Raw genomic sequence first — 25,566 nt, forward strand, 5'->3', positions numbered from 1 at the left:
ATGTCGTCATTATGCTAACCCGAGCGGACTTTGTGCTTGGCCCCTCTCCGCCTGCCGAGGCTGATCCATTTAATTATACAGATCACTGGATGAAACATCGAATCAAAAGCGGTAGCGTAACACCAAGAACGGGGACCATCGGCTCGGGCATTAACATAAAGTCTAAACTGTCCATTTTCTAGGCATGGATTTAATACTATGCCGAAACTCCGCTCTGCATGGGCCGCTCGATATACTTAAGAGTCCCCCATTCTCGAGAGCTTGACGAGTCCACTGATGTGGGATAAACCGTATTCTCACGAAATTGCAACCTAACAATATTTGTTCAATTAACTCCTGCAAAGCTTCAGAGAGCTTTAGTTTAGTTATCATGACTCAATCTTTTGGAAATCTGCCAGCTGGTGTATTAAAGACACCGGAAAGTTACACATTGAGCATTCCCAATCAGGATGTCGACGACTTCAAAAAGTTAATAGAACTGTCTAAAATCGGCCCTGAAACATTTTACAACAAACAGGAAGACCGCCGATTCGGAGTCACTCGAAAATGGCTTACGGACGCCAAAGCAACCTGGCTCAAGTACGACTGGAAAAAGCATGAGGATCGCATCAATTCCTTCCCGAATTTCAAGGCCCATGTTGACCACAAGGAAATTGGAACCACGGAGGTTCATTTCACCGCACTCTTCTCGGCTAAGAAAGATGCAACTCCGGTAATTTTCATGCACGGATGGCCGGGATCTTTCCTCGAGTTCTTGCCTATGCTCGACTTACTGCGCAACAAATACAACCCAAGCACCCTGCCGTACCATGTTATTGTCCCGTCATTGCCTGGGTACGGACTGTCCGCGTCATCAGTCCCTCTGGACCAGGAACTCACTCTAGAACACGTTGCGGGCATCATGAACCAGTTGATGCTCGATCTCGGGTTCGGGGGAGGCTATGCGGCCCAGGGAGGGGATGTTGGTAGTTTCCTCGCGAGATTCATATCTGTCAGCTATAAGGAATGCAAGGCAATTCATTGTGAGTTTCTAGACAGTCTGAGGTCGGCGTTCTATACTAACGAAACCAAGTAAACATGCTGTATCCTGATTCTGATGATGCTGGTAGCATAGATTCTGTTTCTCCCCAAGAGCAACAGTATTTGCAGCACATGCAGCAATGGCGTACAACAGGAATGTCTTACGCCTTAGAACATGGTCTGAGGCCTGCAACCATTGGGCTGGTACTCTCTGCAAGCCCCATCTCCCTGTTGGCATGGTGAGTTTCGAAATAGACGAGACACGAGACCTAGATGTCAGGACTAACTGTTTGCGTAGGATCGGAGAAAAATATTTAGAATGGGCCGACGACCGCCACCCTCTGAAGCTGGAAACTATTCTGGATCTAGTGAGCCTTTACTGGCTTACCTCTACGTTTCCAAGAAGTCTTTACCCGTATCGGCCCTTGGCACAGGCTATTACCTCGGGAGGGCAAATTCCGGTCCCTACATCCAAAGAGATCCCGCTAGGCTACTCATTCTTTCCAGGTGAGGTGAGCTTCATGCCGAAAGCATGGGCGGAGAAAGCTTATCCGAATCTCAAATTCTACCGGACACACGATAAGGTAAGAGAATGTCGAGGCCACAACACAAGCATTTGCTAATTTGATTAGGGCGGTCACTTCGCTGCTCTTGAACAACCTGAAATCTTTCTGCAAGACGTTGAAGATTTCTTAAAGACCGTGAAGACCACTTCAAAGATTTAACTAACAGACCTTCGGAAAGTCGAAATGGGCACCTTATTTCATACTGTTTGCGTTACAGACGTCAGGCACTGCTTGGAGGATATGCAGTTATTTTGCGGAAGAACATCAAATTGTCAAATAAGGGTTTTCACATTCAAGCAGATGAACTTATCAAAAATGGATTCAAAAACGTCTTCGGCGAGAAAGCGATGTCGCTGAACTAAGTGACTTACTTGCAGTACACGACTAAAAATGAACCAAAATACGCATGTGCCAAAAGCCGGTTGTCATGTTCTCATATCCCAACCCCAGCTCGATCAACCCAGTAACTTCGAGCTGTGACTGCTCCCAAAACGCCTAAGTGCCCTTATGAGTATTGTTCCCGTCAATTTCGTATGACTGGGCGGATGTAAACTTTGGCTTGAGGCTTGCTCTTCATCTCATCGTATGAATCGAAGTGGCCAGAGCCTTGCGCATACGCAACACGGCTTTCTGACTTGACAATTGGTGAATATTTTCTTCTTCGTCGGTAGAGTCTGGAGTTATGAGTATTAGCAGAGGCTTCGATGCTTTAAAAGTTTTTCTCTTTGGTGGCAAAACATAAAAAGGTCGCAAAGTAAAATGGGGAGACGTACAGAAAACCTCCAATAAGCGCGGCTAAGACCAGAACACTAGCACCAACACTGACGCCAATGATGACCTTCTTGTCGATTCCTTTAATCTGATCCTCAAAGATATCAGGTGGACTAGTGTCTGTGGCGGAAGGCGATGGGCTCGTGCTGGTGGAAGACACGGGTGGCGTATAAACCTGCGGAGTACCACTCGTTGAAATCATTGGTTTCATTTCAGACCCGAAGGGTTCAAGGCTCCGAATGGATGCTTGAGTGACCTGCGGAAACACCGCAGTGGTGCCGGAACCAAAAATAGAAACAATGGTCTCAGTGGCAACGAACTTCCTGAGTGTTTGCGAAGCGGGAGGGCAATTGATAACACCAGTAGCCAAACACTCAACCCCAGTATAAGTAAACTTCTTGGTCAGCGTACTAGTGGTCAGGTCTTCGTCTCTTCTCGCTTTCGCTAGAGTAGCAGACATCGTGGCGACCGTTGAAGCAGTGGGGACTCTTCGGCTAGCACAGCCATTCTCAAGCGTTGTAAAGAAGATGGGAATTTGTGTGTTGGGCGTTGGGCCCCAGATGCGATCTCCAATCTCCACAGATGCACCCGCTGCAGCACCAAGAGCGAACTGGTAAGCATTCACGGCGCGAAGAACACATCCGTCTTCGTCAGCTTCCGGGAGGACTGTGACGTTGGTGCTAAGCTCCGCAATGTTGGCAAATACCGAGACCTCGATTCCGGCAGAGGCGCCTGGGATTTTGAGAGTTTGATCGAAGAGCACAACTTCCTTGCTGTCAACGGGCGATGATATTTCGATACCCGCGTTAATCCCCACGCGAAGCACGGCCTTCAGCGCTGCTCCTGCGCTTTCAATGACAACAGGAAGAAACTCAAATTTTCCACCGTTACTACACGAATGATCAGCGCAAGAGCCTTTTTACAATCAATGAAGTTTGAGTGACGAAAGAGCTTACAAAGCAATGCTTGAGACGTTTCTCGAGAAAAGGGCAATGTCAAAGGCAACTTGATCGTCCATCTTGATGTGAAAGCCACTCGTCATCTGAATCTCTGCCTCGACGCTCAGGATCAAGTCGATGCTGAAAACAACTCCAAGCAACAAATCGTCGCCGATTCTTGAGCCGAGAGGAGTTTGCGAGGTGTACAAATTCAGCGTGTACGTTAGACCAGCGGAAAGGGTTGTGTCAAGCTGCATGTACATCTCGAACCCGTCAAACCCGAATCCAAGTTGGCATTCTGGAAACTGGGGAACATCTATGTCAAATGTTATGTTAAGAGGAGGGAAGTCGAAATCATCAGTATCGAAGCCGTCAGACAACTTCTTTGCCACTCCGGAGACATAATCCTTTGCGTAAGTCGTCAGGTTGTCAAATGTTTCCTCAAACTCGTTCCCAATGTCCTTGGCCACTTTCGTCGCGTTGAAAGGGCCGTCAATTGTGAGATGTGCGCTAGCGTTTCCCTTGATGTAGCACTTTGTGCAGACGATATTGATGCCAGCTGTCGCGGTGACATTCTCATTTCCGACGTCTACTTCTTGCACACTTCAGGTAGCTTGTGGTTAGTACTTGACGGGCCAAGATACACTCGGATAGTGTAACGTACTACTTGAATAGCACGGCATTGTCGAAGCTCTTGTCTAATGAGGTGCTGTTACTGAACTTCTTTTGTCTACCCTCGATCCGTGCGTTTGTAAGGTATCGTCTGAGTGCTCGTAGGGTTTCCGAAGCTGTCTTGCCAGGGCTATTTCTTACGACAAGATCAGACGGTGACAGAGTTGAGGCAGCAGCACAGCTGAGCGTCAACGTCAGAAGAAAAAACAAAAGGGGTCTCGAAAACATCACGAATCGAAGTGAATCTCGTCAAGAGAACAAAAAGATTTCAATTATTCAGATCCCCACTGTCTTGCTTCCAAGAACACATGGCAGCTCCCCAGCTTTTAAAGCCCCCATATCACGAAGGAGGCTTTGTGACTGTTTGATGGGCGGAAGGGATAGAGATCTGTCATGGATCCAAGTCTAGTTCCTGCAACAAACGACAGGCCATGTATGTCACTGTTGCCAACGAAGCAGGCTGCGGTCTTGGCTCGAAGCAGAGACAAGGGAACAAGACGTCCGGGCTTAGGAGTTGGAGCGGCCAAGGACCTACATGGTCTGAAGGGACTATGACCTACTGGTAGAAGCCTACCTTGGGAGATCACGATTCAATGTAGGCAATCCAGAGCAGTGGTTGTAAGCAGGGATTTCAGGTACTGCAACATTGACATGATATCCTCTGCGCCCACCAAATTCGATCTCATTATTGACAAATTTGACGGGCTAGTGCTAGTGCTAAAAACGACTGATGAACAAGCTCAATTCCCAGTTGAAATGATTGAAATGAACGCAATCCTCCAATTTGCAGCAACATCTTCGGGTTAGGATAAATTTTAAAGTCTTGGCTGTTGGTAAGGGGTGCATGATGCGACACAGCAAAATGCTCCCCCTAGCTGCAGCCGGCATAGCTGAAACTTTGTTGGTCAAGTCAACTTTCTGCGACCGCCTAATTTTGCGCACAATTACTGTTCATCTATCGGGCCAACCTGTTCTTATCTGCATGTTGGACGCATTTATCTAAATAAGGGTAAACTTGGGGGGGTTTTCGCTGGCCCCCACGTAGTGTTGATTGCTACCACTTGCAACATGGCCCCCGCAAAAGCAGCCCCGAATCATGCTGCTGCATGCAATTGTGTTTCAGGCCTGTTTGTCTCGTCTATTTGAAGCTTGTTAGAATACGAAGCAAACGGATGGCATCAAATGAGAGTATGGCGTTATCTAGCCGCCACGGCTTTTGAACCGGTCGGAAGATCGAAGACCTTCCCTGGGTTCATGATCCATCTGAGAAGAAATTAGAACTGGCTGAATCCTGCATGTGCACCAAACCTACTTTGGATCTACCGCCTGCTTTATTGTTTTCATCAAGTCAATCGCATCGACTCCGAGTTCGTCGACGAGGCAGTCCTAGTCAGTGGTATTAGATCATTTCGTGAATGATTTTGTAGATGCTGGTTCTGCATACCTTCTTTCCTATGCCAATTGCATGTTCACCCTGAATCTCTTGGTTAGCATAGGAATGCCTCAGAAACAGAGGTATACTAACCGATACCGTCCCCTCCATCTCTAAAGCCCGGCTCATCATGTCGTGAACGCACTTTGACACCGACTTCTTTTGCTCCTCATTCTCTGGGTTGTACATGACAGCCTGGTGAAAATTGCCATCACCTACATGGCCGATGACACTCGCAAACAAGCCAAGCTTTCCCGAATCCTCTTTGGATAGAGCTATCGAAAACATCATTGTCAGCTACTCACGATTACTTGGTTCTGCGGGATCATAGCTCTGGTCAACTTACTGATGATTTCTGCCAACCGAGAAATTGGCACCGCCACGTCCGTAGACCACAACGAATGGCCTTCTGGCTTGATCGAGGTCATGGTCCAAAGACATTCCTTTCTTGCAGCCCACAAATCTGCTTCTTCCTGTTTGTCTCGGGCAAAGATGATTTTGCGTGGGTTGAAAGGTTGCACTATGGTTTTGACTCTGGAAACATCGCCTTTGATACCATCAGTCGTTCCGGAGAACCTAGATAACTGACTGTTAGTTGACCGAATGTGACTTAGGAAATGTCAAAACTGACTTTAGAAATAACGTCGGCCTCTCATCCCACGCTGTTCTTCTAACGGCCTCACTCCCATGGCGATTGAGGACTTGCATCTGGACGTCATCCATAAACTCCAGCGCACCCAGCTGAATCCCGGATCGGATGAGCTTTGTAGCCGCCTTTGCAGCCTCGTCAATCGTTGGGAATGAGACGACAGCCACGCTCGTGTCTTGCGGCACGACTGCAAGTTTAAGCGTAATTTCAGTGATGAGCCCCAGAGTTCCTTCGGCCCCGACGAAGAGAGACGTTAGGTTATATCCGGCAGAATTCTTCCGCGGTCGTCTTCTAGTCTTGATCACGCGCCCGTCAGGCAGGACCACGGTAAGATTGATGACCCAGTCTTTCATGGTACCGTAGCGAAAGGCGTTTGTACCACTGCAGTTCGTAGAGACCATGCCTCCAATAAAAGCCGTGGGTGATGGGTCGAGGGGTAGAAAGAGACCCGAATCCTCAATGGTTTTGTTGAGTTTTACCCAGTTGACTCCAGGTTGAACGACCACGTCCATGCTGAGCAAGTATCATTAGCGACTGCTTGTAATATGATTTTTGAAAGGCAGCGTTACTCATCAGGATGAAAGGCAATGACCTTGTCCATGTGCACAAAGTCGACGCATATACCACTGTATGGAGACGAGAAGCTTCCCTCTACGGAGGAGCCGGCGCCAAAAGGGACTATTGCGATTTAGTTCTTGTCAACAACGTGCAGGCATCATGGATCATGGCTAGACGTCGTAGAAGGCGACCTACCTATAGGAACGCCATGCTTGTTGCAAATCTTGGCTATTTGTGAGACCTCTTTGGTTGTTTTAGGATAGACAATAGCCACGGGACGTCCACTGGAATTTGATGTTGACCAATCAGAATGGCCATGATGTTCAATTTCATCTTCATCAAAGCTAACTGCATCATTGCCCAGAATAATTGATATTTCATTGGCGGCCTGTGTTGAGTTAGATGTGGTGGCTACGCTGAGTAGAGCATGCATGGTCCATACCTGTAACATGTGCTTTCTGTCGGCGAACTTGACCTGGGATAGCTTTATCTGGCTAGCGCTATCTTGACCCGAGGAGCTTGATCGACCGATCAGGTACCCCGCGAAAAGAGGGATGGCGCCTAGGATTAGAAGTTGAAGCGGAATGAATCGGCTACCCTGTTTAGAAGTTTCCGTATGGATGGTGGAGCGGTAGAGCATCGGACGTAATGAAGTCGACCTTGGTTTCAATAGTCTATATTGAGGACGGCCTGGGGTTCCGAAGGAAGAACCGGGGCTCCAGAGTCCTCTTGAGCCTTGACGCGTGACGGCACGAAAAGCCATGATGCAAGATCAAAAGTTTGAGTAACTGGCAACAGCATATGATAGCTAATGGAGCGAAGTCGATGAGATTTGGTGATTTCGTGATCTCGCGTCGCGGTTCACGTTCCGATCGGCGGGGCCGCGACGTGGCTAAGTTCCAAAGCAATGGGGCGCTAATAAATGCTCAGGCTTGACGATACTACAGATTCCGAACGTATAACCGATGCAATGCAATGCAATGGAAAGCGGGGAAACGGCTAACACCCCATGGAGCTGGCTAGATTGTCGGGTTGATGAGTGGAGGTAAGCAATGTGTCAAGGAGAGATGGGTCAAGACCGGGACTGCGGGAGATATTCGGAGCCGAAGTGGAATTGGGCCGAAGCAAACCGTCGGAGACCAGGACCGGGGTACTGTACATAACGTTAACGAATAAACGTCACGAACTGGAAGCATATTTAAGGTAGTACGTAGTGAGACAAATATAAGATTGAATGTTACTAACTACTACAACCAGACACTATTGCTGCAAGCTGGTCGAGATGCTTCCTTTCCTTACAGTCGATGATTGGTTGAATGCAATGCAGGTGCTAAGTTAGAAAAAAAGCAGCAATAATATTCTTACGGCATATAATTAGATGAGTCACGGCTTACCACCCCATTTTCAAACACTAATTAGTTCACCGTACTGCATATCTTCAGAGTCACCGAATTAAACGCATTTCGAAGACCACTTCGGTCTCGACACCGCAGGAGAGTGAGCCAAGATGACATTCAAATTCATCGTGCTTCCCAAGTCACACCCTTCCCCCTCGAAATGGCTTCAGCTAGCAGATCGTTACAAAGCATTCCGCCTACTTTCGCTCCGCCTCTCGCCGGAGAGCTTCGGCTCGACATACGCCCGTGAAGTCGCCTTTCTGCCAGATAAATGGACAGGCCGTCTCTCAAATCCACAGGCAACCACGCTTATAGTGGTTGACGTACCCTCGGACTCTTCAGATATCAATAGTCTTCCAACGGTGGATGACTTTGAATTGGCATTAGACGCAGAATGGCTCGCATCGTTGGTGATCAGTGGGCCCCTTGATGCCGAAACTGTTGCAACCCATCGGTACTTTGAGGAGTCCTTTGTGGATTCTGCAGTGGCAAACGAGTCTGGTAGACCAGTTTTGCAGTACGTCCTTAATGGAATGTACGTCATACCCTCTTTCAGAGGCAAGCGACTTGGGGCCCAACTGGTTGAGCATGCGAAGCGGTACGTGGCAGAGCAGATGACAGCGTCTAAAGAGAACGTACGGCTATCGCTTAGTGTGGACTACGACAACTCCCCGGCGAGGAAAACATACGAGATGTGTGGCTTCAAGGTGGTGCATCGGTACTGGTTTGACGACTATAGAGCAGGGCGGGGTGCGCGGACTGAGGCGGCGGTCATGGTGCTTGACTTTGTTGTCGACAACGTGGAGGGGACAGCAGACTTGTGAAACTCGAGAAAGAGAGAAGTTTTCTGGTACGGTTAGTTCTCGGGCTAGTTGTTTTCAAAGATTCATGTGTTTCATCACGCGTTTTATGGAAGGCAATTGATAAACTATGTCAATCATGTTGTTTTTCTACGTAGTTCTGTTCAATAGCGGTTGTTCATTGGCATGGAAGACTAAGTGTACTGTAGATAATAAAAAGCAAACCACACTCCAATGATGAAATTACAGATTCTCATGTCGCAAGAGCCCCTAGAACAAGGTTTCGGCAGCAGCGAGCAGTTTCTGAGCAGCGTCTGCTCCCACTTCTCCCTCAAGCCAGACCACAGCCTTCTCTTCAATCATTTCCCAGCTGTCACGATCACCCGCGAGTTTCTTCCGCATGAAAGCGACCGCCATGACAGTTGCCTTGATATTCTGTCCCTCTGAAAAGCTGGACAGCGCCTTGTTGACAATCTCCTCGGTAATACCCAGTACCTTGAGCAGCTTTTGTGACCAACCCCAGAAGCCACTGAAATCCTGCAGGGAAACAAGAGTGGACAACTTGTCGCCGGGGACTTCTGCTTCTTCCTCCGCCTCCTTCAGATTGTCGGCCACCGAAGCCTTTGCTTTCTTAGCCTTCTTACTTGCTTGGTCTAGAAAATGGTTAGGATTTCCGAAGCCGGAGACATCATCCGGTGTATTAAATCCAAAAGCCGACATATCTTTGTCTTCCCCCAGGAATGAGTCGAAATCAAAATCATTCAAAACTGAGTTGTGCCCAAAGTCAGCTGACATCATTGTACAGTCCATACCAAAACCGTCTGAAGAACTGATGTCATATCCAGATGGATGCTGCTGCTGCTGCTGCTGCTGCTGCTGCTGTTGTTGTTGTAGTTGCCGTCGGTGTTTGGATGGTTGTTGTTGCAGCACCATCACGTTCTGTTGATACTGCGCCAATCCGCCGCCGCCAAACAATCCTCCTCCCACCTGTGGTGCCTGTGGTGGTACAGAGGAAGAAGAAGAAGAAGCAAACAGACCACTACTGCTTCCAGATGTAGAATTTACTGATCCACTGGGGGCTCCAAACAGCCCTCCTGAACCAAACCTTGCCACGACAGGAGCTGGCGCGGCCGGTGCCGACTTTCGACATGCCTTGGACGCCAACTGGCGTCTTGGGCTTCTTGGCCCGGTGGATTTTCGCTCAGTTGCTTTCTGTCTTCCAGCACGTTCTCGAGCAGGTTCTTCGGCATGTTGCACCACCTCGACAGGCGGTCTGTCGACTGCGTCCTCGCCGTCATCTTCCACCGCAACAAAGGAGCACCAATTACCCCCGACCTGAAACTTGACTCCGAGTCGGACTGCTTCGCGCTCGACCATGGCGGGGAATCGACCGGGGTTCCTCTTCTGCAGCGAATCGCCCTTCTTATCCTTGGCATGGAAGATCCAGCCGCGGCCTTCTTCGAGTTCCTTGACGGCTTTCCGAGCGGCGAGTTGGTGGATCGTCTCGGCCTTCTCAGTGAGGATCGTTATGGGGATCTCCAGCTCAAGCGGGCCCTGAGTGGATGTGCCGCGAAGGGTCACAGACTCTGGGGTTTTGTCCCTCATTGCTCTGTCTGGGGATAGGAGGAGGTAGACGCTCGTCCGGCTGTAAGGAAAAAGCGGTGGGATTTGGAAAGGGGCTTGTAAAATCTTAGGGGGTTTGACAGTGGGGACGTGAGAGAATCGATCTGTGCCGGTGCCGTCGTCTTCTGCCTCGGCGTCCTTCATTTCTACATCTTCATCGTTCGGGTTGAAGAGGGAAATGGGCTTTTTCGGTTCGGGGGCTTGTTTTTCTTTCGTGGTCACGGATTCGATAATCTCAAAATCGTCTTCCGGCTCAGTTTCTGACTCGGCATCAGCGTAGTTGACTTCCAAGGTGTAGTCTTTGACGTGAGGTGTGAGAGCTCCTTTGAGCATCCGTACAACCTTGCCGGACATCTTCTCTTGCCCAGAAACACTCTGCGAAAATCCGTTTCCGGCGCGAGCGAGACCCTCGATCAAGGCGTGACTGACGCTGTAGCCTATGCCCAAGGTAAAAATACGGATGGCGCCCTTGGACTCTGCAACTTTCTCGTTGACCATGTCGAAGAGGATCTCCTGGTTCCATATTTCACCATCGGTGAGTACGAATACCTCTAGGTCCAAGTCCTTGTGCCGGCGCTTGAATGTATCTTCAATGGGGCCGTACATCTCCGTGCCACCATAGTCAGCCCGGAATGTGTCAATGTGGGAGATTGCGGCGTTCAGCGTATCCTGGTCATATGTCTTGGAGTTCGGAAACAAGAAAGTGTGACCCGAGCCGAAAGAGCATATGTTGAACATGCAGCCAACAGGAAGGGACTTCATGTAAATCTTCAAGGCATTTTTCAAGTCGTCTATCTTATCCCCCATAGAGCCTGAACGGTCACAGATGAACACGACCTCTGGCTTGGTAGTGGCGAGCTTGAACTTGGGTACTAGTGTTGCCATTATGGCTTGTTGGTGAGGAATGGTGGGATGCGTCTCGAGCACAGCGATTGGGTTTGAAGTGTTGGTCGCAATAATTTGGACGATGAAGTCCTTCTCCAATTCTGCTGTTCCAAGCGAAAGAGTTGCAGACGCCAGTTGGAGGGAAGGTGTGGCGTTGGCTGCCATGGTTGACGTTGAGCCAACTGATACGGCGATGGGGTGGGAAGGCGATTGAATGGACTTGATCACACTGCCGGCCGGAACCTCGGCATCGACCACGATCTGAATGCCATCCTTTGCCGTGACATTGGTAGGCTTCTGCATCAGGGTGCCGGGGTAGCCGCCGTAACGTGGCGCAATGGTTGTTGGAATGGTAAATCTCGTGCCATCTACCTCTGCATCATGCTTGAGCTCACCAAGATAGACAATTTCTACCTTGACTTCGGCTCTGGCAGGCACGTTGGCTATGGTAGTGGTAAAAACATCACTGGCATCCGGGAGTTGCTCCAAGAGGCCTGCAGTTTGACCCTTGGCAGCGGCGGCATCAAAGGTTTTGCGAGCTGTGTTTTTTTCCTGGACGACGCCGCGGATGACACGGCTGTTGTTTATCGTGCAGGTGAAAGCCACCACTGAGACTCCGTCGTATAGAGGAAAGGTATAGCGGAGCTCAGGGATATCGCCCTCGTTGTGTGTGTTGACGTATGTCTGTGTGAGAGTTGTTCGCGAGGTTGATGCCACGATGCGAGCGTGAACAGTTTGCGAAACAGTAGGCAAATACACCCTACGATGTTGGTAAACCGGGGTGTTCGGGTTTACAAAGTACAAACCACAGACATGGAATGGCGCCATCTTCTGAGCGGGTTGGCTGAATATACTGCCTCCAGTGGGGAATGGTTTGCCGAATATACTGCCGCCAGCAGATGAAGGAGGGTTTCCGAATAGAGTGGCTCCAAAGAGGGAAGATGAGTTTCCGGAGCCGAACAGACCTCCAGTAACGTGAGATGAAGCACCAAAAGCCATGTTGACGACAGAACACTTACGAAGAAAAGGGGAAGGAAGCTTTCAACGATTTTGTACGAAGAGGAGGTATTGTCTCGTTTTGGCCCGTTTTCGTTCGGTCTGTGCACTTGGGAAAGATAAAGACCAAGGAAGATATACCTTCGTACGGTAGAAGATGTCGACAGAATATGGAATCAGCTGTTAGGGATTCCAGTAATGTGGATAAAGATCAGATGATGTAGTGAGAGTGGGATATGAAGAAGTCTCTGTGGTGGTTACCAGGTACTTTTATATGTGTTAGGTGGCCGTACTCGTTGATAAAAGGGCGGCCCTCAGCCACTGTCCGCCAACAGCAGGAGAAGAAGGCAACTGTCGACTTACACGAAGGAGCCAATCAGCGGTCTGAATTGGTGCCAAGGATTGACGTGATTGGCTAAAAGGTCACAATCTGGGTGCCTGGTTAATTCCGCCTAACGTTTTGCGCGGCGGCGTATTCCTCCAATGGGTGCTGTTGGTGCTGTTGATTCGTTGATTTGGTCCAATCATATCAATCAAGGGAGCACACTCACCGGTCGCTTAGAAATACGTAGCGGGATTCCACTATCAATTCTTTCGCTTTGGGTATTTTCCCCCAAAAAATCCATTACTGTTGGCTTTAATCTTCTGATCTCCCACTATGGGCATTGGTTGCCTGAAATCTGAATGTGGTCAAGATCGTACCAACTGATGCAATGTGTGACTCACAGCTCAGTGCTGTCCACCCCTGTTCAACTTGAACTTTCCAATAACGCTGTAGACCAGCATCATGCCAAGCCTTTAAGTTGCCTATGATTGGAAGTTCCAGGAACCAAAAGTCTTGTCTGAATGTTAGACTCAACTCAATCCAGACCTCCACGAGCCATTTTCAATGTCGTTGCACACCCTTTCAAAAATATTGCTGATGCATCTCTGAGCCTAGCATATCCTGTAACTCACATCTCCAACTAGGTAAATCAAGGCCGATGCAACTGGCGTTTTCTGATTAGAAATGAAGCAGTTGATGATACAATTCTTGCTTCCCATTGGCCGAAGCCACTGATCATGAGTTCGACTTTTCTGATGTCAACACCTAGGCCGCGGACCACATCTTCATAACTCCCCCATTCACCTGATTCTGAGTAAGCAGATATTGCCCTGGCATTTCTATTTAGTACCTATTCCGCAGTAGCTTGAGCGCTTATTGAGATTTCAGCAAAACAACATCCACTTCCTTTCCGGAAACCTCCAAATCCACAGTGATGATCGCATCTCTACCCGTCACGTCATAAGTTCGGTAAAGGTTTCCATTCTGGTACAGGCCATAGGTGCCCTCTTGGAGTCCAGAAAATTTGGGTTGAACCCTATGGTTAAACGTCAGCAAACTGAAGTTGGATATTTAATCTCCTTCAATATGGTTTACTTACCGTCTGCTGGTCTCATCCCATGATCTCATGGTGACCGCCAAAGCCTCCAATTCGCTGTCCCAATTTCCGCGCAGGAAGTCCACGCCGCTTGATAGATCCACGTTGTTCACATACGGACTGGTCGCAAAATGCTCGTCGTCCCACGGATTTTCGTACATCTTCCGCTGACCGTCGGAGACGTTGAGTCGCCCGTAGGCGATGGCAGCATTTCCAGCTACTACATCAACACTTGGCGATTCGTAGTCGAATGGTGACCCTTCGCTCCGACAGGGGTAGAATAGGCCGCCGTTTTCCCACGTTGGGTTAAAAGTCGCATCGACATATGAAAGCAGGCCTTCCAAGTCGGCGCGGTCACCAAGCTCGGACACCCACATCATGGCATACGCGAAATGAGGTTTCGTATACGGAATCGGGGATTTCGGCAATACCTCTCCTGCAACCGCATCGACAGCTTTAGCATAAGTGGCTGGGTCCATTGGCTTCAATTGTTCGGAGGCGACAAGCTCCCGAATTTTGAACGAGATCCTGGGATGTGGGATGAACACATGATTATCGGAGGGCTTTGCAAGGAACCCAACGGCTAGGTCGTTGCTCTTTTCGCGCGTAAATGACGAGTTCCAGGAATTCATGAATGCTAGTGCCCTATCGAGAGGTCAGCCTAGCCGTGGTATGCGAAAAGCCTTGTGCGAGGGGTATGACTCCGACTCACCAAGAAGTGTTGGCCAAATCAAAAGTGGGCTGCTTGCGGTCCTGCTTAGGAGAATACCACTCGTAGAAGAACCCGTTCTCTTGGATCATGCCCTTCGCTTTCCATGCTGCCTGGTATTTCTCCAGTACCTCCGGAGACAAGTTAACCTTGTCTTTGACGTCGTTGTATCGCAGCGCAATCAGCTGAAGCAACATATTAGCTCAAGCATCACTGCACCACCTCGCACAGCTCAACTGACCGGGAACTGGTTGCAAACTACAAAGATGCTGTTGGGCTCACAGCAAACGCCTATCCATTTCTCACGTTCCATTTCTTTGAAAATGGCAGTCTGTAACGACTTTCTGGTGTAGCAGAACTTTTCAGGTCCCATTCCCCAGAAAATGGGATTCCAGTTGAATGTAATTGAGCCTTCTTGATCAAATTTCCCGTCGTTAAACAGCATAGTATAAAGTGATACCATCAGAAAAAGATGACCGGAATACTGCAGTATCATCAGTTTAGAGTGACAAAGACCACGGGGGAAGTGGGTCGACAAACCATGATATTCTCCCGTACGACCGGGTCTGCCCAGGGTTTTCGGAGCTCTTTGATATCTGGGTCAACTAGAATGCCGCTGTGGCTCGTCAGAAACCAGTAGCCCCAGACGTCTCGCAGCAGCATCTTGTGAATCATCTTCTCCAGCAATGCCTTAAAGGTTGATCTCAATATTGGCAGGCGGTGGTAGTGAGTGGCACCGGCAGCGTAGGCCATAGTAGCCAGCTGGTAGCGATAGGCGTCGAGCCATTCCTGGCCCGGCTCCTGGCTTCCCATGTGCCGCCATTCGCCATCTTTCTGTGTTACGAGGTTATGGAAATGCCGGAGGTGCCCGGCCTGTTCGCGCGAAAGCTTGGGGAATCGAGTGATAAAGTCCGGGGCGAGACTGGTGGGAAGATTCAAAGGAGGCGCTCCACGTAGCTCAAGTCTTTCGCTTAAACCTGCCGACTGGCTCGTACTTCACCGCGACTGTCAGCATTGACTCAACACAGATTCCTGACAAGATGCATCAAATTTTGAAAGATCATACGTTACTGTAGTAGTCGCCATTACGAACTGAGCTCAAGACACAACCTTGTGTCAGTCGGCAACGCTGGTCCGCGGAAAAGATGTATTGGGTTGTTCACGCAGTAGCTTTTGTTGATCTGGCTGTTGCGCTTTTGCTCCAACCGTCGCGGGTTCGGGTATTTTCGCAATAACCTTTTTCGAAGCATTCTCTGTGACTGTCTTTATACCCCGCTGCTATCTTCCATCAACGGCTCAGACGAAACGTACCACATCATCTTGCAAGGACTAGCTATGTGCCCGAAGCCTACCGTTAGGATCAGTGGGGAATGCCGGGACCAACGATCACAATCCTTGCCTGGGGATTGCGTGTGCAAGCCAATAAACCACTCTGATTTGAGGACTGTCGCGTATTCCCCTTTTGGCAATTGGTTGTACGGCTGTATTTGAATCAAGATTCCACAATTGCGGCTACTGCTCCTCCGTTTGGGATCCGCGGGAACCAGCCCGTATCCGACCGCCCGAGTCAGATGCATTTTCCATGTGGTCACGAGGCACGGACGTGTCCATCGAGGCTCAGTGATGCGCGTACTTACATGGAAAGAATCCTTCAAGAGCCATGGCAGACTTATTATACCCTTATGGAAAATGCTTAAAACCCCACTAGGTGCCCTGGTCAGAGACCCTAGTAAACGTTAGTCACATTCGGTTGCATTCTTGGTGGGTTACTTCAGGTCAACTTCATGTTTGAAGATGTCACGGAGTACAATCTATTCTATCACGAAATTTTATTGCCAGGTAGTTATCGTACATCATACAGTTAGACAATCCAGTGCGTCAATTCACAAGTTGGGCCGACTCTCCGCTGTCAACGTATTAACGACTGGACTTTTAGTCTATGATAAGTTCGATGACCTCGAAAGATGCTGACGTCATGCCACCAGTTTCAGCGTTCAAACTCAGGCCATCTATGCTGGAATCAAGCCTTCAGAGCTGAATTGGAGAGTGCATCAAAGGGTTGGCTCAATAATTAACCCGACCTACCGTTGGAGACGGGGAATTTTGAAACAATCCGACAGGTAAGCGGCCTGGGAAATGAATCTACTCCGCTGAGACTTGCCGGCCTCGGGAAGGTTTATAATGCCGTCGACTTTCTCCCAAAACGGCATTCAACTACCGAACCCATAAATGTGTCTCTCCAGCTCTTCAAAATCTCCCAGGTCTTGACCAGTGAGAGTGAGGTTTTGGTTGTGATAGATGGAATAACAATTGTACGCATCATCTGGTAGTAAGTCTGCCATTCCGTTCGTCTGCACAAAAGGCTGGTTGTCGTCGGCACTTGAGGGCTGCAGCCATAGATATGAGATATCGTTCCATAAGCTTGAGTCCAAGAGGCTTCTGGATCCCAATTGACTTGTCCGACCAGACGGAGTCAAGAGACTGTTTTCGCCAATGTTTCTTGGCGTCGATGCTGGGAAGGTAAATGGCTGCATTTCGGCATCCTTTTCGAGATTCTCGCTATTTGATGTATTATTGTTTGACTTTCCTTGGCTCTCACGATCTGCACTGGTGGTGGTTGCATGACTAGACCGTACATCGCTAGGGCTGTTCTTGGGAATGTTTAACCAGGCTGATAAATGATCTCTCATACGACGAACTTCCTGGGCTCTTTGAAGAGCAAATTCGTTTCCTCGGTCGACGAGGTAATCGAGTGTTTCTAGTGCTTCGGACAATCCCGGGCATGGTGCAAGTCTTTCGTTTTCGTTACGTGTAGAGTCAATCACTAGCGTCAATATCATAATAAATGCGGCCGAGAAGATTGCATCGAGGTCAAAAAATCCAAATATCGCTATGTCAACCGTCAATGTTTGTTTCTGTTGGGCTAGAATCGCGCCACTTACTTAACATGTTTCCTTTCCGAAGTGATAGCAGTACTTCCAGGAGCCTCCTTGCTGCCTCTGAGCAAGTACGACTTAACCTGCCTAGTGGCGAAGTTCGCATGCTCAACTTGGCGCTGCTCTCGTCATCAAAGATGAGTTTTGAAACATGCAGCATCACAGGCCGTATAGTCAGGAGAATTGCCTTTAAGCACCAGTTAGAAAAGGATTTACGAAACGATGGGGCCACCAACTTGATATAGCATCATGTGCAGATATGCCGACGTCCTCAGCGAGACATCTCCTTCCATAGATGGCAGGTCAAATAGCCTGCTTGAAAAGTCTCCCGGAATTTCCTTCGCAATCCAGTAAAGAGACTGAACAATATCTTGAACATTCGGCACAAATGTTTCCTCGGGGTGATTTCCAGGACCGTAGATTGCTGTTCACAGTGTGAGGAAGATATTGGAGGAATATATGCCAGACATACGTACTCGAGAGAATCCTTCCAGTAACCCTTGCAATTTTAATATTAGTTCGTAGAGGTAGGGCCGGGGGAAACCCTGGAGAGTCAATCGGCATATCAATTTCAATCACGTCGTCAAGTATGCCGGAGGGATTTCCAGTTGCGGCTGCGAGCCGTCTATTTCGGAAAAGCAGTCAGTAATCCAGTCAGTTGTAATGAGATAGTCTGGAATAGGTACCTTTCTTGCATATAAACTGTCCACCAAAGACGATTCAAATGTACCTTCTCTGACTGTAACAAATGTTTCGTTCCCAACTTGCGGTGATATCCGTGTGTTGTTGCCAAGCGAAGTGCCGAGCTAATCTGCATTACCCAATTAGAAAAGAGGTACACAAACCTTCGCCGGTCACGAAGCTTACATATAAGTACGCCTCCTCTTTCCGGTTAGCATTCTGTAAATACACCGCTGCCAAAGCGTGTATCTCGATGCCCAGCTTCCCCAGACTATAAAGCTCGCTTAGGCTTGGGAGCCTTGTTTGAACATACGTGAATATGCTCCAGCCTGGAAGCTCTGTTCTCTCATCGCTGTCAAATGAGCCGGAGAAGAGTTTTCCTACGGCGAAAACGAGTAGCATCTCCAAATACCATGGAGTTTGAGTTTGCGACGGGTCATCTATGTTGGCGTAGAAGAAAGCAAGCCTGTCAGAGAACTCTCGCGTGTCTATATGGTGCTGCGTGTACCCAATAAAGAAGGACATGCTCTCGAATAGTTTACGGCCCTCTTCCTCCGAGGGTAGGGTTAGCTCTTTATCTTTAGACTTTGCGGCAGCTGGCTGCGATAGTAGAGGATGCTGAGGCTGATCATTTCCTTGACCGCTTAGACGAGGGTGCTGCAGTAGGTTCTGCAGCCTGGAACCAAAGTTATGGCTAGAGCTCAATGATGAATCAGCCGGGATTGCTATTTGACATGTTAAAATCTTGACGTATTACATTAAAACAAGTGACAAGCTAATCTTACTTGAACCGGGAGAAGATTCGGTAATGATACTTGCACGCTCTCTTGATGTAGTATTTGTTGAAAGGGGAGATTGAAGTTGGTCTAATGCCAACCCCAGGAGGGTTGAGGCGGCGTTAACTTGCGTTGCATTATCCGTGGGCGTCTGTGCCGTGCCACCTGTCGGAGGGCGGCCCTGGTGCTTGGGAGATCCATCAGCCACAATAATTGTTTCGCGGTCTGTTGCTGTGTCTCCTATTAGTATACGCAGAACGGGCTGGTCCTTAGTTCGTTATACTTACAATCTGGAACGGCAAAATCCAAACCCTGACTCTCATACCGAGCCAGTCTCTCCTGAAGATCTTGGATTCTCCTACCTGAGAGTCAGCATCAGCTAACCAGTACCGCGGGATTATTAGTTACTAACGTGACTGAATACACTCGCTTCTTTCCCGACTCTGGGAATTTGCAATCAAGATTGCGCTTGCTACAGTATGTGCAGGGCTTGTCACCAGAGCACTTCACCTTTTTTCGCCTGCATGTCAAGCAACTACCAACAAAATCCAAATATTAGCAAACAACATTTCATACGTTTCACTTGTGAGTGCGGGTTGGTGGGCTGCAGACGTGCCGAAGCGATGGTTGCAATGGGGAACACTCTCGGGAGGGGTTCGGAGACTCACGCCGAAAGAGTTTTTGCGGCATCGCGGATCCCACCTATCCTACCACCCAACGGCGACTGTCTAGGCGAGGCACGAGACTCCGGATTCATTGAAGAGAGAAATGGCAGGTGTGTTTTCGTGGCGGTCGTGAACGTTTCTGCGGGTTCTGATCGTGGTTCGGCTTGTTGATGAGGAGTCTCGGAAGTTGACTAATTGAGGGGGGAGAACAAGGATGAGGTAGCGCGAGATAGGGAAACGGGTCTCCGAAGCTCGGAGCGGAGTTGCATCGTCATTAGCCTCTGCCATCCACAACAGGTATTTAAGCCGATAACGAAGCATCAGGTTAGAAATGGTTGATCGTTTTCGATGTCAAACTTGGCGATTGTGACATCGTAAGGTGCAGTTCTATGGGACAAATACATATGAATATTTGCCAAGGAGAAAGATTGGGAGCTTACATCAGTACCTTTACTGGTAATTTTTGTGATTTCACGTCATTGATTTATTTTCATGAAATGAAACATGGTACTTTCATTCATAGATTGTAACTGAAACCAGGAAGGGATAATGAAGTCGATTATCTAAAAAAAAAAAACCAGTGTTCGAATGGCGAGTTTCGGGAGTACAGCCCGGAATGAATTCGGTGGCTTGCCCAATCTAGTAATTTGCCGAGCCGACTCCCGGAGCCAGCAACGTGAATGCCAACTTCTCACTCGACTACAAGCCAAAGTGTTATCGATCACAATGTTACCATCTAGTCATCGGCATGCCTATACCCCTCAGCTTGGCAACGCGTTCGATGATCCATTGTGCCGGCCTTTAGTTCCGGCCATGGTTTCCCTTGTCTTGACGCTTCCCCGGTCCCCATCCATTGGGAGTTCTTACCCCGGATTTTGGTGCACGGATATGACATCCACGGCCTGTCTTGCAAGGGTGTTATCAAAAGTGGTTTAAGTCCCAGATAATCATGCCAGAGATGACCAGTGGAGATAAGACTATGGTGTGGCAGGACTTTGCCAAGTCCGACTTGACACTACTCGACAGCTGTTATCTTGAATCTGATGACTATTTTCATATATATGTCGACCTATTCTCTATTAACACTGTTGAAAGTTACTGTCAGTTGTGACTTAACAGTCGGTTTCTCTGCTTTGTCTTCCTAGCCTGCTTGGACCGTTACGATGAAGTTCACGTTCAACGCCAAAGACGGCTCGACTCCGCCCGAGGTGTTTAATCGGCACCTCTTCTGGGTAATCTTTGTTGCAAGTTGCGGTTCAATCATCTTTGGGTACGATCTTGCTTTTATGAGCGGCGTGTTTGCTCTACCCTCTTTCATTGATCGGTTCGACCTCGCCAGCCGTGATGCGGGCGCTATTCAGGCGCACATGATAAATACTTGTCAGTTTCAAACCTTACCATTTCAAACTAATTCTATAAAGATGGCTATCAAGTAAATGACTTGAAAATCGTGTTAACCAGACTTGAGAACAGTTCAAGGAGGAGCCTTCTTCGGCGTCCCTATCATCTACTACTTCAACGAGCGGTACGGCCGGCGTCTCGCTCTCATCACCGCAGCCGCCATCTTCAACGTCGGCGTCGTGCTGCAAATGGCGGGCGGCGGAAACCTGCCCATGTTTTACGTGGGACGGATCATAAGCGGTATTGGCGTTGGTGGTACTACTTTTGCCGTGCCGCAGTATCTGGCTGAATGCGCTCCTCCTGCCGCACGTGGAGGTATCGTTGGATGCGTAAGATGCCTCTCACAGGTCACGTTGAAGTGGGCCAATCAAACTGACATTTGGTAGTTTGAAATTGGTGTCCAAATCGGAACCATTATTGGATTCTGGATCAACTTTGGTGTACAGCAAAACGTAAGTACCTCAACCAACCTGTCTACAGTCCCAGACTGTTATATTTCCAATTCCTCGTATGTATAATCTAACATTCTCAAGGTTTCACCCATAGGTGACCGACAATGGCACATTCCCATCTCCTTCCAATTCATCCCCTCGACCCTCATGATCATCGGCCTCATTCCCCTCTCCGAATCGCCGCGATGGTACTACCTCCGAAACCGCCGCGAAGACGCCAGCGCCGCCCTGGTCCGTCTTCGTCGCCTGCCGGTCACTCATCCGTACGTCGCTGCCGAGTTGGCCGGCTACGAGCGTCAAGCCGAACACGAAGTATCAATCTCGTCAGCCTCGGGGCTCCGGGCTGTGATCTCGGAAACCTTCAGCAAACGGATGATGCCACGGGTGCTCCACGGTTGTCTGCTGATGATTTTTCAAAACAGCACTGGCATCAACGCGATGAACAACTTTGCCGTGACGTTCTTTGGAGTGCTGGGATTCCATGGTGCTGTGAGTTGACAACTTTTCTTTTCATGTCTATAAACCGACTCCTGTAATTCCATCAGGGGATTTCCGAAACGACATGATGAAAGTCATATTTCACACGCTAACTCAATCACCAAAAAGGAAGCAAAGCTGCTCTCAACAGGCATCTACGGCATCGTAAAAGGAGTCGCGGCGACAGTAACGTTCCTCTACCTCGTCGACCGCTTCGGCCGCCGGGCCCTCCTCTTCGTAGGCTCCATAATGTGCGCCTTTTCAATGTACTACGTCGCCGCCTTCTCCGGCATCACAAACTCCTTCAACACCTCGCTGCCTCCCAACGCGGGGAGCAACTCGGCAGCGGCGTTCATTTACATATTCGGCGCAGGCTACGTAAGTCCAAACTTTCATAACCTCTAAAATCTCTTTCGCAACACATCCACACGCTATTCTTTATGCATGTTTGCCCGTTTGGCACCCACGCTGTAGTCTTCATGCAATCACACGTCATGGTCCAAATATGATCCCCTTCCGACGCGCCAAAAAACAGTCCACTTTGACGGTCATGAGCTTTGACTTGGCTGACACACACCGCACCAGGCAATCGGTTGGAACCTGCCCTGGATCATCGCCTCAGAAATCTTCCCGACGCGCATCCGGTCCTTCTGCCTCGTCTTGACGACCTGTTCGCACTGGCTTGGCGAGTTCTACGTGTCATACGCAGTCACGTACATGTTCCGAACCATCACCTACGGCACGTTCCTCTTCTTCGGGTCCATGACGGTCCTAGGCGGGGTGTACGTGTACCTGTTTGTCCCGGAGACGAGGGGCGTGCCGCTGGAGGATATGGACGTTCTGTTCGAGACGCCGGGCCTGGCGAGGCAGAAGATGAGAAACTACAAAGAGTACAGGGCGAACTCGGTCGTCACCGAAGGACTTGGTGAAGAAGGCAAGAATGTCGACGATGACCGGAGGAGCATGTAAATAAAACAACGTATACGGAAGGGCGAGCAAAACTGGCGGAATCATCTCTGTTTTCTCTTTTTCTTAATTTCTGCGCTACTTTACCCTAGTCGACGCCATAAAGTGTCCTCTTTAAAAGAATGATGCATCACAAGCCAGTGAATAAAAAAGCAACCAACAATCCAAAACGTCATCATGTCCTCCCATGTTGTCTATCCATACCGCGAACTCCGTGCTTCCCTGCCCAAGGTATTGTGGTTTGTCATGTATCCGCTCTATTCCAACTTCCCTTGTGCCTCAATAGACAGTTGTAGCAAACTCATACTGACGCATGCACGTACCGTACCTCTAAGAGCTCTCATCAGAGGTAGGAATCTGCTCGCTCCTTCTCAGGTTCTGGCGACTGTCAAAAAGCCGCGAAACGCGGTTCTGATGCAGCGTGTGCTTGGTCTCATGCATCTTGTTGAGGTCATAGTGACGGATCAAGAAGCTCGCGAAGAAGGCGATGACAGCCAGCGAGACGTAGACACCGTGCACACCCTTAAAGCCAAACGCGTACGACTCGAGAACGGCTTCCTTGAAGGTGCCTTCGGGAAGCGTCTTGACGACGGCGAGGTACTCTTCGGCGCGGAGCGCAATATCCCTGGCGATACCCTTGCGCTCGAGCTTCAGCGCCATGACGTTCTGGAACGTGGTGGAGCCCACGTTGACACCGATGGCACAGCCCAGCATGCGGAGGAACAGGTACATGCTTGCCGCGTGGCTCGAGTCCTGGGGGTCGACGATGGCACCAGTGATGAATGTCTGGGCATTAAGGACGAAGCCGTGGCCGACACCGCCGATAGCCAGGGTGACGACGCGCACCGGAACCGGCGTGTCGACATCCCAGAAAATCAAGAGGCCAGAGGCGAGAGCCATGAGAGCCCAGCCGATCCAGATGGACCAGCGGTAGGCGTTGAAGCGGGAAACGAGGATGCCGGAGATGATGGAGCCTGGCACAAGGAGAAGGGTGACGGGCAGCATGGCTACGCCGGCCATCGTGGGGCTGTACTGGGTGACGGACAGGAAGTAGAACGGGATGTAATAAAGTTGACCGTAAAGCTGAGAACGCATCATGTCAGTGGGGTGATCTACGTGTACAGTGCGCGAGTTTGACTTACAATGAAACCCTGCAGAAGACCTAGGATGTAGACCGTGACGGCACTGACATCCGTGAAAAGCATCCTCTTGAGGAATGGCAGCTTGGCGACCTTGTTCTCGTAGAACAGCGCCACTGCCACACCCGCAGCGCCAATGAACACGGGCACCAGAGTCTGTGCGCTCTTCCAGGGAAAATCGTTGCCGCCCCAAGAGATGCCGACGAGGAAGGTAACCAAGGAGGCGATGAAGAGGAAGCCGCCAAGCCAGTCGACGCGCTTCAGCTTCTCGCCAAACGTCGCCGTGGGTGGCTTGAGTGTCAGCAAAACGGGGATGGAAACGAGGGAATAGCCACAAATGGGGAAGTTGATGTAAAAGATCCATCTCCAAGTCGTGTGCTCAGCGATCGCACCGCCGATGATGGGTCCGACAAGGGAACCAATGGCCCAAGCCATTTGGCTAGAAACACTGTCAGCGTGTATGTTGTGCTATTCAAAATAGGGAACTTACATGATACCCCAGAGCTTAGGACGATGGCGCAGAGGTACAATGTCGGTGAAGATGACCAGGCTGAGAACGTACATGCCGCCAGCACCGAGTCCCTGGATAACACGACCTACAATCATCAATGCGATACTGCTTGATACGCAACACAAGATTGTTCCGACTGTGAAAGCCATGACACTGCCGATAAGAATGATCGGTCGGCCGAAGATGTCGCTGACAGACGCGAGGAAGGGCATGGCGACCGCGCAGGAGATGAGATACGATGTGCCGATCCAGAAGGCTTGCGTCGATGATCCGCCGATATCTTGCACGATGGCCTAGTTCATCCAGTTAACATCAACAACCGTGACGCAGTAAACCAACGACAACATACAGTCAGGGATGTAACAATGACATTAGCGTCCAAGGCAATAACAAAGGACATGATCGACAACGTGATGATGATGACCATCTGGTGCTTCGAGGCCTTCCATGCTGGGATGCTGATAGATTCGTCAACCAGCATAGGATCCGAGGCACCGCGCTGGTCAAGTTCTTTCGGCTCCTTGATGGCAGAGTAGGCCGCTGGGTCATACGACGTCGAAATGAAGGTCGACGACGACACGACGCTGTCGTGGTGGTCCCTGTGCTCTCTGTACTCCATCTTGACAGTTGCTATCGAGAAACTGTCCTATACAACTTGAAAGAAAAATGACTGGAGAGCGTTGAACAAGAAAGAGAAAACCGAGCCGGAACGGAGGGGAGAGACGCTGCAAGGTGTCCACCCCCTTCTTTTAGTATCTCTATACAGACACACACATGCTTCCCATGGGGGCCAGACACGGCAATACAGCTTTCAGTCTGGAATCGCCGTGCGCTGTCGTCTGTGACAAAGTGGAGGAGACTAGCGTAAGGTAGCTGAGGTACATAATGGCTTACATCTCTCATGCAGGCTGCAGCAATCTTGAGCCTCATAGGGTATCATAGTTCGGTCCCAAAGGAATGAGGGAGAAAAATACCTGAGCAATTAGGCGAGAGGCGAACTGACATCCACCCACATCCCTTTCTGGAGGGGTCGCTCGTTTGTATGCGGCCCGACATGTGCTTCGCTGGCTTCCTGTGCAGTTTCTCGCCTGTTTCATTGGCGATCGCCGTGAAGATCAGTGCGAG

General features: G+C 49.5%; 10 protein-coding genes across 10 annotated transcripts; 4 read left to right on the forward strand and 6 right to left on the reverse strand.

Moving 5' to 3' along the window:
* Positions 1-370: 370 nt before the first annotated feature.
* Positions 371-1,745, forward strand: CTRU02_201238 (epoxide hydrolase; the record flags this gene model as incomplete). Its single annotated transcript, XM_036726268.1, has 4 exons — positions 371-1,022; positions 1,073-1,259; positions 1,319-1,604; positions 1,653-1,745. The coding sequence occupies 4 exons, from the start codon at positions 371-373 to the stop codon at positions 1,743-1,745; spliced, it is 1,218 nt and encodes a 405-aa protein (XP_036581950.1).
* A 364-nt stretch (positions 1,746-2,109) lies between these two features.
* Positions 2,110-4,195, reverse strand: CTRU02_201239 (glycolate oxidase; the record flags this gene model as incomplete). Its single annotated transcript, XM_036726269.1, has 4 exons — positions 2,110-2,260; positions 2,360-3,247; positions 3,314-3,898; positions 3,960-4,195. 4 exons carry the CDS (start codon positions 4,193-4,195, stop codon positions 2,110-2,112), a joined length of 1,860 nt encoding a protein of 619 aa, XP_036581951.1.
* A 968-nt stretch (positions 4,196-5,163) lies between these two features.
* CTRU02_201240 (d-lactate dehydrogenase) lies at positions 5,164-7,369 on the reverse strand (the record flags this gene model as incomplete). Its single annotated transcript, XM_036726270.1, has 9 exons — positions 5,164-5,230; positions 5,280-5,353; positions 5,412-5,441; positions 5,493-5,674; positions 5,746-5,975; positions 6,031-6,561; positions 6,618-6,726; positions 6,802-6,994; positions 7,049-7,369. 9 exons carry the CDS (start codon positions 7,367-7,369, stop codon positions 5,164-5,166), a joined length of 1,737 nt encoding a protein of 578 aa, XP_036581952.1.
* Positions 7,370-8,113: 744 nt separating this feature from the next.
* CTRU02_201242 (GNAT family) lies at positions 8,114-8,827 on the forward strand (the record flags this gene model as incomplete). The annotated part of the gene is made up of 1 exon (XM_036726272.1): positions 8,114-8,827. One exon carries the CDS (start codon positions 8,114-8,116, stop codon positions 8,825-8,827), a length of 714 nt encoding a protein of 237 aa, XP_036581953.1.
* A 246-nt stretch (positions 8,828-9,073) lies between these two features.
* Positions 9,074-12,139, reverse strand: CTRU02_201241 (von willebrand domain containing protein; the record flags this gene model as incomplete). Its single annotated transcript, XM_036726271.1, has 1 exon — positions 9,074-12,139. The coding sequence occupies one exon, from the start codon at positions 12,137-12,139 to the stop codon at positions 9,074-9,076; it is 3,066 nt and encodes a 1,021-aa protein (XP_036581954.1).
* A 1,366-nt stretch (positions 12,140-13,505) lies between these two features.
* CTRU02_201243 (uncharacterized protein) lies at positions 13,506-15,523 on the reverse strand (the record flags this gene model as incomplete). The annotated part of the gene is made up of 6 exons (XM_036726273.2): positions 13,506-13,668; positions 13,732-14,373; positions 14,441-14,622; positions 14,679-14,921; positions 14,978-15,431; positions 15,504-15,523. The coding sequence occupies 6 exons, from the start codon at positions 15,521-15,523 to the stop codon at positions 13,506-13,508; spliced, it is 1,704 nt and encodes a 567-aa protein (XP_036581955.2).
* Positions 15,524-16,647: 1,124 nt separating this feature from the next.
* On the reverse strand, positions 16,648-18,579 carry CTRU02_201244 (fungal specific transcription factor domain-containing protein; the record flags this gene model as incomplete). Its single annotated transcript, XM_036726274.2, has 6 exons — positions 16,648-17,327; positions 17,380-17,560; positions 17,610-17,797; positions 17,850-17,998; positions 18,060-18,184; positions 18,241-18,579. 6 exons carry the CDS (start codon positions 18,577-18,579, stop codon positions 16,648-16,650), a joined length of 1,662 nt encoding a protein of 553 aa, XP_036581956.2.
* A 2,391-nt stretch (positions 18,580-20,970) lies between these two features.
* On the forward strand, positions 20,971-21,414 carry CTRU02_201245 (MFS quinate transporter; the record flags this gene model as incomplete). Its single annotated transcript, XM_036726275.2, has 2 exons — positions 20,971-21,225; positions 21,283-21,414. Coding segments are annotated over 2 exons (387 nt in total), but the record flags the coding sequence as incomplete, so codon positions are not given.
* A 415-nt stretch (positions 21,415-21,829) lies between these two features.
* CTRU02_201246 (MFS quinate transporter) lies at positions 21,830-22,794 on the forward strand (the record flags this gene model as incomplete). The annotated part of the gene is made up of 3 exons (XM_036726276.2): positions 21,830-21,837; positions 21,894-22,203; positions 22,411-22,794. 3 exons carry the CDS (start codon positions 21,830-21,832, stop codon positions 22,792-22,794), a joined length of 702 nt encoding a protein of 233 aa, XP_036581958.2.
* A 327-nt stretch (positions 22,795-23,121) lies between these two features.
* Positions 23,122-25,060, reverse strand: CTRU02_201247 (efflux pump antibiotic resistance; the record flags this gene model as incomplete). The annotated part of the gene is made up of 4 exons (XM_036726277.1): positions 23,122-23,874; positions 23,934-24,369; positions 24,421-24,734; positions 24,791-25,060. 4 exons carry the CDS (start codon positions 25,058-25,060, stop codon positions 23,122-23,124), a joined length of 1,773 nt encoding a protein of 590 aa, XP_036581959.1.
* Positions 25,061-25,566: the final 506 nt, after the last annotated feature.

This window comes from Colletotrichum truncatum, assembly GCF_014235925.2.
Source record: "Colletotrichum truncatum strain CMES1059 chromosome Unknown Contig_0001, whole genome shotgun sequence".
NCBI classification, from domain to species: domain Eukaryota; kingdom Fungi; phylum Ascomycota; class Sordariomycetes; order Glomerellales; family Glomerellaceae; genus Colletotrichum; species Colletotrichum truncatum.